At 40.7% G+C, this 18,409-nt stretch overlaps 1 protein-coding gene across 1 annotated transcript in view; it reads left to right on the top strand.

Annotated features, from left to right (window-relative positions):
- The window catches only part of MOB3B (MOB kinase activator 3B), a 227,605-nt gene that overhangs the window by 61,636 nt on the left and 147,560 nt on the right, over window positions 1-18,409 (top strand). The window contains exon 2 of the mRNA XM_049895997.1: window positions 16,910-17,525. Coding sequence (XP_049751954.1) covers window positions 17,108-17,525 — 418 coding nt within the window. The 5' untranslated portion in view covers window positions 16,910-17,107. The remainder of the gene's footprint in view (window positions 1-16,909; window positions 17,526-18,409) is intronic.

The following is an 18,409-nucleotide window of genomic DNA, read 5'->3' as shown; positions in this document are numbered from 1 at the left end:
CAGAGGTAAAGAGGGCAAATGCAGCAGAAACAGAAGCTTGGAAATGGCCACGAAGTCTGAGAAGTAGAGTTTGCACTAATAAGGAAATGTATTTTCTTCTTATATTAGAAAGAAAAAAATCCTCAAGCTGATTTACCTCCTCTCTTCCCCATTATTTTTCATTTGAGGTATACATATTTTTTTTAACTTAACTTTTTAAACAAAGCACACAGGTAGAGGTCTTTGGAGCCCTACAATCTTTACAAAGACCTACCATGAGTTCTCCAACATTCTTTGAAGGCTGGGCAGGCTTCCAAAGGAGCTGGCTTCTCGTTGAATGCTAGACAATGAACGTGTGAACTGTTCAGATTGTCCTGGGTAACGATGGCACAGGGTTTTAACAGCATGTCCAGTTGCCACTATTGTTCTTTGTATAAAGTATCTGTTTTCTGAAAAGGTTTCTTTTGTCAGTTCTGTCTGGTCATGATTACAGGAGCATGGCCTTCTCAGCTGGAGAAAGAGCTGTTTATCTGTGCAGTATTTGGTTAGCAGTAATTTAGATACACATTTTGATCACAAAAACTTCCTAAGTTCCTGTCTGTGCCAGATTCTGGGTTAGGTACAGTGCCACAATGAAGCCTAGGGCCCAGTCCCAGCCCTCGCAGACTGATGGAGGGGACAGACATGTGAGCACAGAAATATATCCTATCATGAGTTATATACTTGAGAGCATGTACAAGATACAAAAGTCACAGAACAGTGGTGATTAGCCATCTTTTTCTTCTTCCTCTCTTCCTTATCTTAGCAGGGTTTGAAGTTAAGTTTAAGGGACTTGAGGCTAGGCAAGAGGAAAGCTTTATCCGAGAGGATGGAAAGTTTTTAGATTTTCCCATGGAGTATATGGCCAATAGCATGTTCCTGGGCAGTAGCCACTTCCAGGAGCTCAATCCATTGCTGTCAAGTCGTTTCTGACTCATATCAGCTCTAGAGGACAGAATATAACTGCCCCATAGGGTTTCCAAACCTGTAATCTTGGTGGAAGCAGACTGCCACGTCTTTTTCCCGTGGAGCAGCTGGTAGGTTCGAACTGCCCACCTTCTGGTTAGCAGTTGAGCACTTAACCACTGCACCACCAGGAGCAGGGGATGATAAAGCCTAATGCTCACTGACTGTTTTGAAGTATTTAGAAATACCTCACAGATAAGGGGGACACTGTGTTCTGAGTATCCTCACTCTGTATCTACAGCTAGGCAGTAACTGGGACACATGTTCCCTGTGACTGGGTCATGCTCTTGTGAATTCCTGGTGTGTAGACATAGACCTTCTATAGATAATTAAGATCTCTCTCTAAACAGGGTTTTCCTTGAATAGGTGTCACAATGAGTCTCTACTAAAAAAAAAAAAAAAAAAAAAATCTAGATTTTGCACAGGCAAGCCAGCCTATACAACCCAATGTTGGGGTCTCCGAGAAGGCCCCCAATAAGCAAATAATCTTCTCTACCTGGCTTCTGAAGAAGTTGATTAAAACAAACAAACAACAACAACAAAAAAGCAACAAAAGCTAAGATATCAGCTTTATTGCTTGTACAAAGTAGGCTGAAGGATGTTGCTCTAAGTCTGTTAGCTAGATGGGCCTGTTCCATTCAATTTTATTTCAAACCTCATTTTCAATTGTTACGGGCATGTCCAGGAAGTTGGGGGCTGATGGGATAGCATCTTTGTTTGTCTCCATTTTATCTCAGATTATCAGCTTTGTCTACCTGCTTTCACCTAGGCACATTGAACGGCTCCCAAGTAGATGGTTGTCTTTTGTCTCTAGAGAGTTTATAGGGATGCAGCCTTAATCCTTCAGCATCCCATTCATTCTCTTACCACCCCACTGTTCAGGAAGTTATTCCTATTATGAGAATACAGAGATTATAACTGAGGTATAACCTTTACATGTTGTGTTAAAGGTAGAGAATTTAAAATTTTGGCATGAGATAATTTTTGTACTCCATTCTGAAAAGTTCTTACGGGATTAGTGGGAGGGCATGGTGGGTATAATTTGCCCTGGCATATCCAAATTCATGAGATGGTAAGTCATGTTGCACTAGATTTTATTGCATGCCCTAAATACCGGCACACCTTCACCATATTAATATAAGTGGGTTATAACTGTTGAGGAATATTGACTCATTATCAAATTACTTGGATTAAATATTATTTCCTTTTACCTAAGAGTTAGCAGTCCACCCAAATTCCCAAATTGAGCAAGAGGAAGCATTTTATTTCTTCCTCTCCTACGCAGAGTTTACATTACCCCACCCACCACCCATATCTTACTCATAAACACATATTTGCATTGAACTAAATCATTTTCCATTACAGGCAGCCCCTCAGGTTAAGAACACAATCCGTTCCTAAGTCTGTCTTTAAGTTGAATTTGTAGGTAAGTTGGAACAGGTACATATGGTTCTTACTTAGCATCAATTAGTCAAATAGTTGTCTTAGTATATACCATATATTTTACCTTCCTGTGCATATAAAACACTTAAGAAACACTCCCAATCTGTGCAGTGTTTTTGTGAGCGTCACAATGTGTTCGTTATTATGAACCATTGTATTTAACTCAAATTTTTAATATAAACCCCAAGAGTATAGCCCTGGACTCCCTTTTAACTCAGTACTGCAGTTGCTCCTGAGGCTTACTTAGACAGGTCTATAAAACAAACAATAATACATGTAGCTTAACCATGAATACAAGACTAAATGGGCACGCCAACCCAGGGGCAAGGACGAGAAGGCAGGAGGGGCCAGGAAAGCTGGATGAATGGAAATGGGGAACCCAAGGTTGAGAATGGGAATGTTGACAAGTCAGTGGGTTGGCAACCACCGTCACAAAACAGTATGTGTATCAATTGTTTAATGAGAAACTAATTTGCTCTCTAAACTTTCATTTAAAGCACAAAAAAAAAATTTTTTTTTTTAATATATAGGCTGTCTTAGTCATCTAGTGCTGCTATAACAGAGACACCACAAGTGGATGGCTTTAACAAAGAGAAATTTATTTCTTCACAGTGAATTAGGCTAAAAGTCCAAATTCAGGATGACACCTCCAGGGGAAGACTTTCTCTCTCTGTTAGCCTTCTCATCAGTCTTCCTCCGGACTAGGATCTTCTCTGGGCAGGGACCCCGGGTCCAAAGGACACTCTCTGCTCCCAGCACTGCTTTCTTGGTGGTATGAGGTCCCCATGTCTCTGCTCGCTTCTTTCTTTTATATTTCCACAGATTATCTCAAGACACAATCCTTGTAGATTGAGTCCTGCCTCACTAACACAACTGTCTCCCACCCTCATTAACATCATATAGGCAGGATTTACAACATATAGGAAAACAACACAGTGCCAGGAATCATGGCCCAGCCAAATTGATACACACATTTTTGGGGGGACATAATTCAATCTATGACATAGGCTTTACGGCAGCCCATTCTTAAGTACAAATTGTTCATAAGTTGGACATTCATAACCTGGGGACTGCCTGTACTCATATGTCTTGCAGTCACATCAAAAGTTATAGTTCTTAGGCCCATAAACCAAAAGGAGACTAAAGGTGCACCCGAGCCCAGGGTCAAGGACTAGAAGGCAGGAGGGAACAGGAAAGCTGGTAAAAGGGAACCCGAGTTCGAGAAGGGAAAGTGTTAACATGTCAAGGGGTTGTTAACCAATGTTATAAAACAATATGTGTATTAACTGTTTAATGAGAAACTAGTTCTGTAAACCTTCATCTAATGTACAATAAAAAAAGAGAAAAAAGCTGTACTTTAAAAAAAAAGAAAAAAATGTTGTAGTTCCTTTTGTTGTTAGTCACTGTGTCAATAACCATATAATGGTTTTCCATTTAGGAAGTGCATTCACAGGTAATATCTCTTAATTCTTACAATAACCTCGAAAGGTAAGCACTGTTATCTTTATAGAACATAAAGTTGAGACTCATAAAGGCATCTTGTCCATAGTCCATTGGAGTCATTGGAAGAACTTGAATGTAGGTCTTCCGACTCCAGACCACAAAGGCTCAAAAAGTATGTCTACTGGAGTAGCACATGATGATGTACATAGGGCTAGGTCTATGTTTCTGCCTCTACTTCCCAGGACCTCCCTAGATGTCCCATAAATGTTCTTCTATTTTGTGAATTAAGCCACCCACATATCTAAAGAGGCAGCATTAAGCAGTGGTTAAGAGTTTTGGAGTCACCTTGGCTACTTACTGGTTCTTTGACCTGGGACAAATTTTAATCTCTCTGTATCTCAGGGTTTTTTAAATTGTAAAATGGGTCACAAAAGAGAGGAAGACCCTCACTGAGATGAGTTGACACCATGGGCTCAAGCATAGCAACGATTGTGAGAATGGTGCAGGACTAGGCAGTGTTTCGTTCTGTTGTACATAGGGTCACTATGAATCAGAAGGGACTCGGTGGCACCTAAAAAACAAACAAACCCAAAAGGGTGATAATAATAATACCTATCTCATAGGGTTGTTAGGATGAATAGTAAGTACTCACTAAATGTTAGTGGTTGGCACTGCTGTTACATAATTAGATTGAATAGAATTCTAAGCTTCCTAAGATAGATTCTGGGTGGTTGTTTGGTCTCAGGAATCTGACTCTCCAGTAAAAGTTGTATCACAATATGATTGAAATAATGAAGATGATGACAGCAGCTTCCACATTATTCAGTAGCTACTATGTGCCAAGAAGTTTACATACACCATCTTGAATTCTCACAGCAACGCTGTAGAGGATGTGCTCTTAGCCACTGTGCTATATTGCCTCTAAATCTTGCCTGGAATTGGTGTCAATATTACCCAACCCACTTCGAAGTTTAAAATAGTACCCTTTGAAAATTAGAACAGTATTTTCTAATTTCCAGTCTTTTAGCCCATTTTGTGTTCTCTATCCCCCTTCAAAGATCTTTTGGAATGATTCCAGATGTCATACATGAGTTCCCACAGGACCAAGGATAAAAGTTTTCCAGACCCTGAGACTCAAATTCGCTTAGAGAGGCTAAGAGTAAATGATTCTGCTGGCATTTACAGGAACCAACTTCCTTAAATTTGAACTTTTTTTTCTTTTAAAGCAAGGATGAGAGTAATGAGACTTTTCCAGGAAAGGATTGGTATACCGCAACCCAAAGAGAATAGAAAGAAATGGCAATTGACAATGACCATTATTCTACTATTGGATGGAGACTTTAAGTGACATCACGTCAGCTGGTACGCACCTGAGCTTTAAAAAGTAAAATTATGTATATTTTTGACCTACCTCAATTCTTTATTTCAGCTGTTATATTAGCTCTATCTCTAGTCTTGTCCCCATGCCCCATTCCCCTACCCTCACCTGCCTTAGATATTTTTGTTCTCAAATCACATGCCCTTTTTTTTTACCACAAAAATGAATATTTTCTAGCTGGTCCAAATACCTGGAAATAATATAGCAAATGGTTACTGACTTGGAGAATTATTTTCTTTTTTTCCCCTTTAAAACAGTCAATAAAAGCATTTACATTGTCTTTCATAAAGATTCCATGAGCCAACTGAGCTTTTATCTTATAAAATTTTCCTTCTATTATTTTTTTTCTTTAAACTGTAGTAATATTGGATCAACCCTATATTCCCAAATTTTGACTGAGGATTTGCCATGTTCTTTGTTGTTGGGAATCCAAGCCAGTCTCTATGGGCCTCCAGAAGGTCTCCCTTATTCAAGAGAACATTAAAGAAAAAAAAAAAAAAAAAAAAGAGGTCTGTCTTTATTAGACTATGAGTACGTGGTGTATTGTTATTGTTCGGTACCTTGGGCTTAATTCCAATTCACAGTGATCCCATATGATAGAGTAGAACTGCTCCATAGGGTTTTCGTGGCTGTAATCTTTACAGAAGCAGATCGCCAGGTCTTTTTCCTGCAGAGCCACTGGGTGGGTTCGAACCATCAACCTTTCAGTTAGCAGCTGAGCATTCAACCATTGTGCCACCAGGGCTTCTTATGTGGAATATTAAACCACCCCAGATAAATCCCATTCTTTCCTTTCCCACTGCTGACTGTCCTCTTCTGAAGGGTGCTATCTCTGAGTCAGTGAAATGGTGAATCATGCGGGTCACTGCTGCGGACACCTGTGCATTGATCTGCTGTGACTGACGCTGCAGTGTGTGAGATTCCGTAAGATATTTTCATTTTTTGGAATATTTACTTGTACTTTTAACCCTGGAATTTCAATATTGATAAGACTTTCCTGGAGTGGTCTGTCCTGCCAGATGATCCTGCCAAGGAGGGTCCTTCATGTCACAGATGACATATTGATATCTGCCTTTCTGTATCACCAGCCTTTCTTAGAGGTGGTTACGGCTAAAGGAGATGGATGTCTCAGGAATGAGCGGGAGAGTTGTTTCATTTCTTCCTCATCCCTGGCAAAGACTCTGATATTTTCAACTAATGAGGCAGAAGACATCAATAGGAAAAGAAAAATAAGAACTTTCCTTGCCAGTGTTGCTTAGTTACCTCATCAACATTCCCTTGCAGCACAGCCACATTCTCTCTGTGTATTTTTATAGTGCACATGTTTTATTGCTGTAATTGATCTATTAAGCAGGAAATATGTAGAACACATTGAACGCCTGTCAATTTTATGCTGTTTATTTGGATTTCCGTTTTTCTCTTTCCATAAAGCCTCACTCTTTATGGTCTTTTTCATCCTCTGACATGTTTCCTGCCTGAGTAATACTCTGAAGGAATCACGTTGGTGTTCATGCTGGTGAGTTTAACTTTGTAGCTTGAAAAGCAAAGCTCAAAATTGGATACCAAATTGTAGGCTCTTCAAAGACAGGGACCACATTTTAGTTAGCTCGTGTCCCCAGGGCCTAGCCCCGTGTCTGGCACATAAAAGGCCTTTAGTAAATATTTATTGATTGAATGAGTGATTAGCTTCAAATATTTATTAACAAGCAGCATTGTAGTGGGCGCTATTCATTACACTGGATTTCCTTATAGTTGCTGTTCAATGGGCAAAACTCATGACTTGTTTTTTTCTTTCTGGAGGCTGGGCAAGGATGGAGAAAAATCACTGTGTTGTTGCTAGTGCTGCATTTTATTCAGCCGAAGAAGCTGTCCTGTGTGAGGCTGCAGCAGCAGTAGCAGTGGCCATGCTCCATCTGGAATTTATAGAAGGATATTCACTGGGGACCTCCTAGGTGCTGGGTATTATGGTGTCTACATCAATACAGATCAAAAGACTGGGTCGTTGTCAATGTGTATCAAAGCAATTACATTTCAAATACTGAGTCTCTTCTCATTCTTTTTATCAAAAACACACATACTCAACTGAAGACAGTTTATAAAGCAAACTGTCCAGAAAACAACAAATGGACGTTTATTTATTCATCCCTTTACACTTCCAGCCAGGCAGCTCTCCACCCCAGTGCTTCTCAAAGCATATACAACTCTTGAGAGTTTGTGAAAATGTAGATTCAGATCCAGTAGGTCTAGAGTTAGGGCCAAGAGTCTGCATTTCTTTAACAAGCTCCCTTAGTTAGGGTTCCAGTCCCAGTACCCAGTGCCGTCGAGTCGATTCCGACTCATAGTGACCCTAGAGAACAGAGTAGAACTGCCCCATAGAGCTTCCAAGGAGCGCCTGGAGGGTTCAAACTGTTAGGGTTAGTTAGGGTAGGCCTTGTTAATCAAAGCATCAACCATGGACCAGCAGATTCAGCATCACCTTGGAGCAGGCTCTCAGGCCCCAACTCAGACCAACTGGATTATAATCTGCATTTTAACAAGCTTTCTGTGTTAAAGTTTGAGAAGCACTGCTCTAACCATTTAATAAGCCCACAGTACAAGTTATGAGCAGGTGTCTTGATGGGGCACTGAGTTGGAAAGTAAGGCCAGGTGAATTTACTGTTCCTTTTTTCATTTCAAAACTGTCTTAGGTACCTGCTCCATTATACACTTGGATAAAGACTCAGGCAGGTACCTCTTTGTTCAATCATTCAATGACATCATGAATTTGTTATTACCCACCCTGGATTGCCATTACATTTAAACATCAGCCCAACTCCTCTCAATAGAACGTCATTCTAGACCAAAAAGTTTGACCAGAAGAGACATCCTCGTGTTTGAGCACATCGGAATGACTAACAAGAGTGGACCAAGCATTAGGAGACAAGAGTTTCTGTTTTATCATCTGTAAAATGGGGATAGCAATGCCACCTGTTTTAGCTTCCTTTATAGTTTTGTTGTAAAAAGCTTTGAAATATATATGTGAAGGAGCTTTGAAAACGTTAAGGATGGTCACAAGATTTTAAAACAACTTTAGTGAAAAAATCATATATGCTTTAGTGTCAGAGATCTGACTAAAATTTAGCCTTATTATCAACTAACTTTCTTAATTTAAGCAAATTATTTACTCTAGTTGAGTCTCAATGTCTTTTATATAAAATTGTCATAAAAACATCCACCGTGCAACGTGTTGGTGAGAATTAGAAATGTTAATAATATATGTCAAGGGACTGGCACGTAGTAGAGTTTAATAAGTGGTGGCCATGAACAGCACCCACCACTCATCTGTCAGTTTGTCATACTATGGTGGCTTGTCTGTTGCTGTCATGCTGGAAGCAATGCCACTGGTATTTCAAATACCAGCAAGGTCACCCACGGTGGACAGGTTTCAGCAGAGCTTCCAGACTAAGTCAGACTAGGAAGAAGAACCTGCGATCTACTTCTAAAAAAATTGGCCAGTGAAAACCATATGGATAGCAGCAGAATATTATCTGATATAATACTGGAAGATGAGCCACTCAGGTTGGAAGGTACTCAAACTACAACGGGGGAAGAGCTGCCTCCTCAAAGTAGAGTCAACCTTAATGACGTGGTTGGAGTAAAGTTTGTGGGACCTTCATTTGCTAATGTGGCACAACTACAATTGAGATGAAACAGCTGAACACATCCATTAATTATCACAATGTGGAATGTTTGAAGTATGACTCTAGGAAAACTGGAACTTGTCAAAAATGAAATGGAATGCTTGAAGATCAATATCCTAGGCATTAGTGAGCTAGGATGGAACTCGCCATTTTAAATTGGAAGATCATATGGTCTCCTATGCTGGGAATGACAAATTGAAGAGGAATGGTGTCGTATTCTTCATCAAAAAGAACATTTCAAGATCTATCCTGAAGTACAACAATGTCAATGATAGGATAATATCCATACACCTATAAGGAAGACTAGGTAACAAGATTGTTACTCAGCTTTTCTCACCAAACACTAAGACCAAAGATGAAGAAAGTGACGATTTTTACCAACTTCTGTAGTCTGAAATTGATCAAACATAAAATCAAGGTGCATTGATAACTACTGGTGATTGGAATGTGAAAGTCGGAAACAAAGAAGAAGGATCGGTAGTTGGAAAATATGGCCTTGATGATAAAAATGATGCTGAAGATCTCATGTTAGAATTTTGCAAGATCAACAACTAATTCATTGGAAGTACCATTTTTCAACAACAAAAACAACGACTATACATATGGACATAGGTGGATGGAATACATGGGAATCAAATTGACTATGTTTGGAAAGAGACAGTAGAAAAGCTCAATATCATCAGTCAGAACTAGGCCAAGGGCTGACTGCGGACCAGACCATGACTTGCTCCTATGCAAATTCAAGTTGATGCTGAAGAAAATTTTAAAAAGTTCATGAGAAGCAACCGACAACCTTGAGTATATCCCACCTGAATTTAGAGACCATCTCAAGAATAGATTTGACGCATTGAACACTAATGACCAAAGATCAGAGGAGTTGTGGGATGCTGTCAAGGACATCTTGGATGAAGAAAGCAAAAGGTTGTTAAAAAGATAGGATAAAAGAAAGACTAAAATGGATGTCAGAGAGGCTCTGAAACTTGGTTTTGAACATAGAGTAGTTAAAGCAAATGGAAGGAATGATGAAGTAAAAGAGCTGAACAGAAGATTCCAAAGGGCAGCTTGAGAAGACAAAGTAACAAGTGATGATGAAGTGTGCAGAGACCTACAGTTAGAAAGCCAAAAGGGAAGAATGTACTGGGCATTACTCAAGCTGAAAGAACTAAAGAAAAAAATCAAGCCTCAAGTTGCAATATTGGAGGGTTCTACGATCTGGTATGGGTCATTTTGAATCAGACAATCATATAGTCTACTATGCTGGAGATGACAACTCGAAGAGGAATGGTGTTTCATTCATACTCAAAAAGAACATTTCAAGATCGATCCTGAAGTAATACACCGTCAGTGATAGGACAATATCCATATGTCTACAAGGAAGACCAGTTAATACAACTATTACTCAAATTAACACACCAACCACTAGGGCCAAAGACGAAGAAATAGAAGATTTTTATCAGCTGCTGTGGTCTGAAATTGATTGAACATGCAATCAAGATGCATTGATAATTACTGGCAATTCGAATGCGAAAGTTGGAAACAAAAAAGGATCAGCAGTTGGAAAATATGGCCTTGGTGATAGAAACAATGCCAGAGATCGAATGATAGAATTTTGCAAGACCAACAACTTCTTCACTGCAAATACCTTCTTTCATCAACATAAACGGCGACTATACACATGGACCTCACCAGATGGAACACACAGGAATCAAAATGACTACATCTCTGAAAGGAAACAGTGAAAAGCTCAATGTCATCAGTGAGAAAAAGGCCAGGGGCTGACTATGGAACAGACCATCAATTGCTCCTAAGCAAGTTCAAGCTGAAGCTGAAGAAAATCAGAGCAAGTCCATGAGGGCCAAAATATGACCTTCAGCATATCCCAACTGATTTTAGAGACCATCTCAAGAATAGATTTGACCCATTAAATGCTAGTGACTGAAGACCAGACAAGTTGTGGAATGACATCAAGGATATCATACATGAAGAAAGCAAGAGGTCATTGAAAAGACAGGAAAGAAAGAAAAGACCAAGACGGATGTCAGAGGAGACTCTGAAACTTCCTCACGAACGTTGAGCAGCTAAAGCAAAAGGAAGAATTGATGAAGTAAAAGAACTGAACAGAAGATTTCAAAGGGCCTCTTGAGAAGACAAAGTAAACTATTATAATGACATGTGCAAAGAGCTGGAGATGGAAAACCAAAAGGGAAGAACATGACTGGCGTTTCTCAAGCTGAAAGAACTGAAGAGAAAATTCAAGCCTTGAGTAGCAATAATGAAGGATTCTATAGGGAAAGTATTAAACGACACAGGAAGCATCAAAAGAAGATGGAAGGAATACACAGAGTCATTATACCAAAAAGAATTAGTCGATGTTCAACAATTTCAAGAGGTAGCATATGATCAGGAACCGATGGTACTGAAGGAAGAAGTCCAGTCTGCTCTGATGGCATTGGTGAAAAACAAGGCTCCAGGAATTGATGGGATATCGATTGAGATGTTTCAACAAACAGATGCAGTGCTGGAGGTGCTCACTCATCTATGCCAAGAAATATGGAAGACAGCTTCCTGGCCAACTGACTGGAAGAGATCTGTATTTGTGCCTATTCCCGAGAAAAGTGATCCAACCGAATGCAGAAGTTATAGAACCATATCATCAGTATCACACACAAGCAAAATTTTGCTGAAGATCATTCAAAAACGGCTGCAGCACTGTATCGACAGGGAACTTCCAGAAATTCAGGCTGCTTTCAGAAGAGGACATGGAACCAGGGATATCATTGCTGATGTCAGATGGATCCTGGCTGAAAGCTGAGAATACCAGAAGGATATTTACTTGTGTTTTATTGACTATGCAAAGGCATTTGACTGTGTGGATCATAACAAATTATGGATAACATTTCAAAGAATGGGAATTCCAGAACCCTTAATTGTGCTCGTGAGGAATCTTTACATAGATCAAGAGGCAGTTGTTTAGACAGAACAAGGGGATACTGAATGGTTTAAAGTCAGGAAAGGTGTGCGTCAGGATTGTATCGTTTCACCATACCTATTCAATCTGTGTGCTGAGCGAATAATCTGAGAAGCTGGACTGTATGAAGAACAGGGCATCAGGATTGGAGGAAGACTCACTAACAACCTGCATTATGCAGATGACACAGCCTTGCTTGCCGAAAGTGAAGAGAACTTGAAGCACTTACTAATGAAGATCAAAAACCACAGCCTTCAGTATGGATTGCACCTTAACATAAAGAAAACAAAAATCCTGACAACTGGACCAATGAGCGACATCATGATAAATGGAGAAAAGATTGAAGTTGTCAAGGATTTCATTTTACTTGGATCCACAATCTACAGCCATGGAAGCAGCAGTCAAGAAATCAAAAGATGCGTTGCATTGGGTAAATCTGCTGCAAAGGACCTCTTTAAAGTGTTGAAAAGCAAAGATGCCACCTTGAAGACTAAGGTGCACCTGACCCAAGCCATGGTATTTTCAATTGCATCATATGCATGTGAAAGCTGGACAATGAATAAGGAAGACAGAAGAAGAATTGACGCCTTTGAACTGTGGTGTTAGTGAAGAATATTGAATATACCATGGACTGCCAATAGAACGAACAAATCTGTCTTGGAAGAAGTACAACCAGAATGCTCCCTAGAAGGAAGGATGGGTGGGACTGTGTCTTACATACTTTGAACATGTTGTCAGGAGGGATCAATCCCTGAAGAAGGACATGATGCTTAGCAAAGTACAGGATCAGTGGAAAAGAGGAAGACGCTCAAAGAGGTGAATTGATACAGTGGCTGTAACAATGAGCTGAAGGATAACAACGATTTTAAGAATGGCGCAGGACAAAGCAGTGTTTTGTTCTGTTGCGCATAGGGTCGCTATGACTCAGAACTGTTCTGTTGCGCATAGGGTCGCTATGACTCGGAACCGACTCGACAGCACCTAACAACAACAACGTGGGCAAAATATTGAATTACACAGGAAACATAAAAAGAAGATGGGAGGAACACACAGAGTCACCATACCAAAAAGAATTGGGAGAGAAAATGAAGCACTTACTACACTTACTAATGAAGATCAAAGATCACAGCCTTCAGTATGGATTGCACCTCAATATAAAGAAAAAGGAAAATCCTCACAACTAAACCAATAAGTAACATGATAAATGGAGAAAATATTGAAGTCGCCAAGAATTTCATTTTACTTGGATCCACATCACCAGTGGAAGCAGCAGTCAAGAAATCAGGTGACACCTTACATTGGGCAAATCTGGTACAAAAGACTCCTTTAAAGTGTTAAAAAGCAAAGATGTCACTTTGAGGACTAAGATGTGCCTGACTCAAGCCATGGTATTTTCGGTCGCCTTGTATACATGTGAAAGCTGGACAATAAATAACAAAGACCTAAGAAGAATTGATATCTTTGAATTATGATATTGGTGAAAAATATTGAATATGCCACGGACTGCTAGAAGAATGAACAAATCTGTCTTGGGAGAAGTATAGCTAGCGTTCTTCTTAGAAGTAAGGATGGCTAGAATTTGTGTCAGGTACTATGGGCGTGTTACCAGGAGACACCAGTCCCTGGAGAAGGGCGTCATGCTTGGTAAAGTAGAGGGTCAGTGAAAAAGAGGAAGACTCTCAATGAGATGGATTGACACAGTGGCTGCAACAATGGGCTCAAACCTAACAATGATTTTAAGGATGTTGCTGGACCAGGCAGTGTTTCTTTCTGTTGTACATAATAGGGTCACTATGAGTTGGAACTGGCTGCACGGCACCTAACAACAACAACATGAACAGCACATTAAGGGACTTGGTTGAGAAATAACCCTCCTAAAATGATTTCTACCTCAGATAAATGTTTCCTTGGGGCAAAAAGAAAGGGTGATTTTAAGCTGATTAAAGTTTTGAATACACACCATCCGGTCCTAGAAATTGATATCTTGAAGTCTGTCATTTAAGTGTCTGTAGAAGAAAAACCTCCAAACCTGAAACAAGGCTTTTATATTTATTTAAATATCCATGAGTATCAATTACTGCAGGGCTTTTGCAATGAGGAAGATTTGCTGATTAGTCTGTTTAATTCACATACTCTCCAGAGAGCTGCCAGAGAGGCTTGTTGATGGCATCTACAAGAGCTGAGCACTGTTATGGTAGAACTTTTCCACATGCTTGTCTATTCCAGGCTGTGGGCAAACCGCAGAATTGTTCTGAAAGAAGATGTCTATGAGGACAGTGTGAATTGATGGTAATCTCTTTATCAGAATAACAACAAGTCTCATTTGCTTGAGAGGGGAGGGGTAACTGTTGGATTGTTACTGCTTTATTCTCAGCAATTAAGCTTTTGAGTCAAAGTGGGAATATTGCCTTTTTTTTTTTTAATATCTCCTTTATCTTTCCAATCTCTTATCCTTTTAATGTCCCCGATTTTCTTAAGCCTCTTCTCATACAAAGTCTTTGGGGTTAGCCCTTTCTTTCCCTAGAGTTTGAGGAGGGGAGATGGACTGTTTGTGTGTTGATGTTTGTGCAGGTGATATTCTGAAGTACCTGTGAGTATGAATTCAGTCTTGGGCAGAGAGTGTCACATGACCTGCTTCTCCCCGTAGATATGTGTATGCTAAATACCATGTGAAGAGGAAAAAAAGAAAACTTCACAGATAATGGCATTTCAGTGAACACCTCTCAGGAAGAGAGGGGGCAAGAGGGAGGAAGTGAGGAGGCAGTGGCCACAGGAATGGAGGGAGGAGGCATTCAGCTGAATGACCTGCAGTTCCGAGAAAGGAGTAGAGTCTGAGAAGGAACCAGGATGTCTCAGGTACATTTTTTTGCTGTGATAACATAAAGGTGAATGTGTCATCAAACCACGTTTGAGTGGCAAAATTGCAGAACCCCTTCCAGCTAGGGGAAGAGCAGTTCAGTGGTATTGTGCTCCATTTTAACAGATTACATGGTGGGCCTTTCAGAATGTGGACACAGCTTTTGGCTCGTTTTGTTGTTGTTTGACCCATGGGTGGATCAGTCACCTCCTCTCTTTTCAAAGCCAACGATACAGTCATCACCTCCATCCAATATATACTAGTGGTCTTTGGGGAATATGTAGAGGGAAGCTCTGAGTAAAGGGGCTTAATGATCCAACAAGAAAGATAGATCAAAGATCAGCAATTTTAGAATATCAGGCCATGTGGAGAGAGCATTTGGTAGGAGTAAAGAAACCGGATCTCAATACCAGTTATGCCTCTTACTAGCTACGAGACCTTGACGGATAAGTAATTTTATCTCTTGAAGACCCAGGGATAATAACTCTTGTCTGCTGTCTTAGTTATCTAGTGCTTCTATAACAGAAATACCACAAGTGGATGGCTTTAACAAACAGAAAGTTTTTTCTCATGGTTTAGGAAGCTAGAAGTCTGAATTCAGGGCACCGGCTCCAGGGGAAGGGTTTCTTTCCCTCTTGTCTCTGCGGGAAGGCCGTTGTCTCTTTTCAGCTGCTGTTCCTCAGTGATCAAGTGGCATGACATCGATCTTCCCCCAGCTTTGCTTGCTTGGCTTGCTTCATTGCTTGCTCAATCTGCTTTTTTTTTTTTTTGATATCTCCAAAGAGATTGATTTAAGACATACCCTACACTAATACTACCTCAGCAACAAAACAAAGAAACCCATTCCCATATGGGATTATAATCACAGGTATAGGGGAGGGATTAGGATTTACAACACATATTTCTGGGGTATGCAATTCAATCCATAACGTCTACCACAAGCTTCATCAGATTTTTGTGAGGGTCGAATGAGATAATGGAAGAAAGCACTGAAAGCTTCAAAGTTGCCGTGTCCAATATGGTAACCACTAGCCATATATGGCTATTTAAATTTAAATTAATTAAAATTAAATAAAATGAAAAAATTCAGCTCCTCAATCACACTAGCCACATCTCAAATGCTCAATAGTCACACCTGGCTAGTGGCTACTATAATGAACAATAAAAATACAGAACACTTGCATTGTCACAGAAAGCTCTGTTGGGCAGCGTTGCTTCAATGTGGTATCTACGATGTGATATTAAAGATGGCACATTGTAGGAGTAACAAATGCTGTCATAGTTATGGATTCTTGGAAAGAAATAGAACCCACTCAAATTAGTTGAACTAAAGAGATTAATTTGACTAATTTAGGAAAACTCATGGATCCCAAGGACAGGAAACACAGCTAGGCTTCAAGAAGAACTGGAACCAGTTCCTAGAACCACTCCCCACCCCCCACCTTCCCCATTCTCACTCTTTTTCTCTTGTCTTTCTCTCCCTGTGGCCATTTGGGCTTTTATGTTTTTTTCCTCTGTATGTTTGTGGCCCCCTCTTTCTCCTTCTTCCTCCCCCTCCTCCTTGATCCTTTTCTTCTCCCACCCCCCTCCAGATTTCTCAACTCCACTACACATGGTCCAAAGAGGGCTTAACCAGGCCTGGTTTCCATTACTTCTCATGGTTAATGCCCCAAAAATGTTGGACCCTGATTTTAAATTCCCAGGATAGATCTTCTTAGCCAGCTGGTGTGATAGCTACCCTTGCTCCAACCAGCTGTATCCAGGAAGATGGGAGTAGTGGTCCTATGCTTACTCAAGAGAGGCAGAGGTGATGGTGGTGGGAGCAGGGGGAGAAGATGCTCTAAGAAGGAATGTAGATGAGATAGGGATGGGTCATTGACTGACATGCGTATCTTTAACACCACAGACAGGTCCATTGAGTCTAAGATCATGCAGGGAAGAGCAAGTAGATATTTGAAAAAGACCATGAAGAAAAAGAGTGGGATACCTTTTCTTCTTTGGTTACTTTAATGTTTTGCATCACTAGTGCAGTGTAGTTTAACCTCCATGTTAGAAATAGGCAGCCAGAAACACAGGTGGAACTCAGGTCTAAGCCTTTGTCATTTTTTAAATGCAAACTGTGCACTCACAAGTTCCCTTTTCTTTTCTGCCTTTAGGAAGGAACATGAGGTTCCCCTGGAAATCATTCAAGAGAAAGATGGAAGTAGGTGTTTAGAAGAAATAAAAAGCTTCAGGCTGCAAAACTGGGGCCTGAGGGCTGGCAGTGGAAAACGCTGCTAAGCTGTGATCTCTCACTGCAAAGTTCCAAGTGCCTTTTTGCTTCCTGCAGAAGAAAGGAAGAGAAGGAGAAGACCATGTCCATAGCCCTGAAGCAGGTGTTCAACAAGGACAAGACCTTTCGGCCCAAAAGGAAATTTGAACCTGGCACACAGAGGTTTGAGCTCCACAAACGGGCCCAGGCATCCCTCAACTCGGGGGTGGACCTGAAGGCAGCAGTGCAGCTGCCTAGTGGGGAAGATCAGAATGACTGGGTGGCTGTGCACGTGGTGGACTTCTTTAATCGGATAAATCTCATCTACGGCACCATCTGTGAGTTCTGCACTGAGCGGACCTGCCCAGTGATGTCAGGGGGCCCCAAATATGAGTATCGGTGGCAGGATGACCTCAAGTACAAGAAGCCGACTGCACTGCCAGCTCCCCAGTACATGAACCTTCTTATGGATTGGATCGAAGTCCAGATCAACAATGAGGACATATTTCCGACATGCGTGGGTAAGTCCATGACCAGCTTCTTTAGTTGTTTTGTTGCACTTCACTGGGGCTCAGGAAGCTTGCAGAGAGAGGCTTCTTCCAGGACTGCCTTTAAATGTTGGCTAGCACCCAGGCCAGTGTTTCCCTAAATTCTGCCACTCATGTATCTTCAGTGTCTTTCTTCACAGCTAAGTACTTCATTGAAATGCAAAAAAGATCACGTGTAACCCACTTAACATTGTGGACCCCAGTAATACACATACCCCACTCTGGGGGACACTGACCTGATGAGACGTTAGCTTTGATCTGGTTGGATTCTAGGCTCCAATTCCTCCAGTTGTCCCGGTAAGATTTTTATTTTTTGGCTAGTTGATTTGTGGTTTGTTAGATGCCATTGTGTTAATTCTGACTTACAATGTCACCATGTGACAGAGCAGAACTGCCCCATAAGGTTTTCTAGGGTGTAATCTTTATAGGAGCAGACTGCCAGGTCTTTGTCCTGTGGAGCTGCTGGGTGGATCTGAACCAGGGCTCCTCCTTTTTGACTAATTAAAGTTGACTTCTGGTGTAGTTACCGGTATTCACCTCTTTGGGTTCAGAGCTCCCAGTGCAAGAATCCATGGATTGGTTTAGAGGCCAATTGAGCACAGGGTTGGCATTCCAGGAAAATAAAGATCTTAGCATTCTGTTCTTCCCTCTCCTGATCATTGCTCATTAATTCTTGGCTGTACTGTTAACTCTGGACCCTCACGTACCTGCTGGATCCACTGAGACTCTTGAAATGAAATGCAAATTTTGTTTGTTTGTTTGTTTTGTGCTATAAACCATAAAACTCTTCAAGGGGAAGGGTCAAACCTTTTGTACCTTTTATATTTTTTTGTTCAGCTGATCATCGGATTTCCTAT

This window comes from Elephas maximus, chromosome 9 (assembly GCF_024166365.1).
Source record: "Elephas maximus indicus isolate mEleMax1 chromosome 9, mEleMax1 primary haplotype, whole genome shotgun sequence".
Taxonomy (NCBI): domain Eukaryota; kingdom Metazoa; phylum Chordata; class Mammalia; order Proboscidea; family Elephantidae; genus Elephas; species Elephas maximus.
Note: the sequence above shows the minus strand (reverse complement) of the source record. Positions and strands in the feature narration are given on the sequence as shown.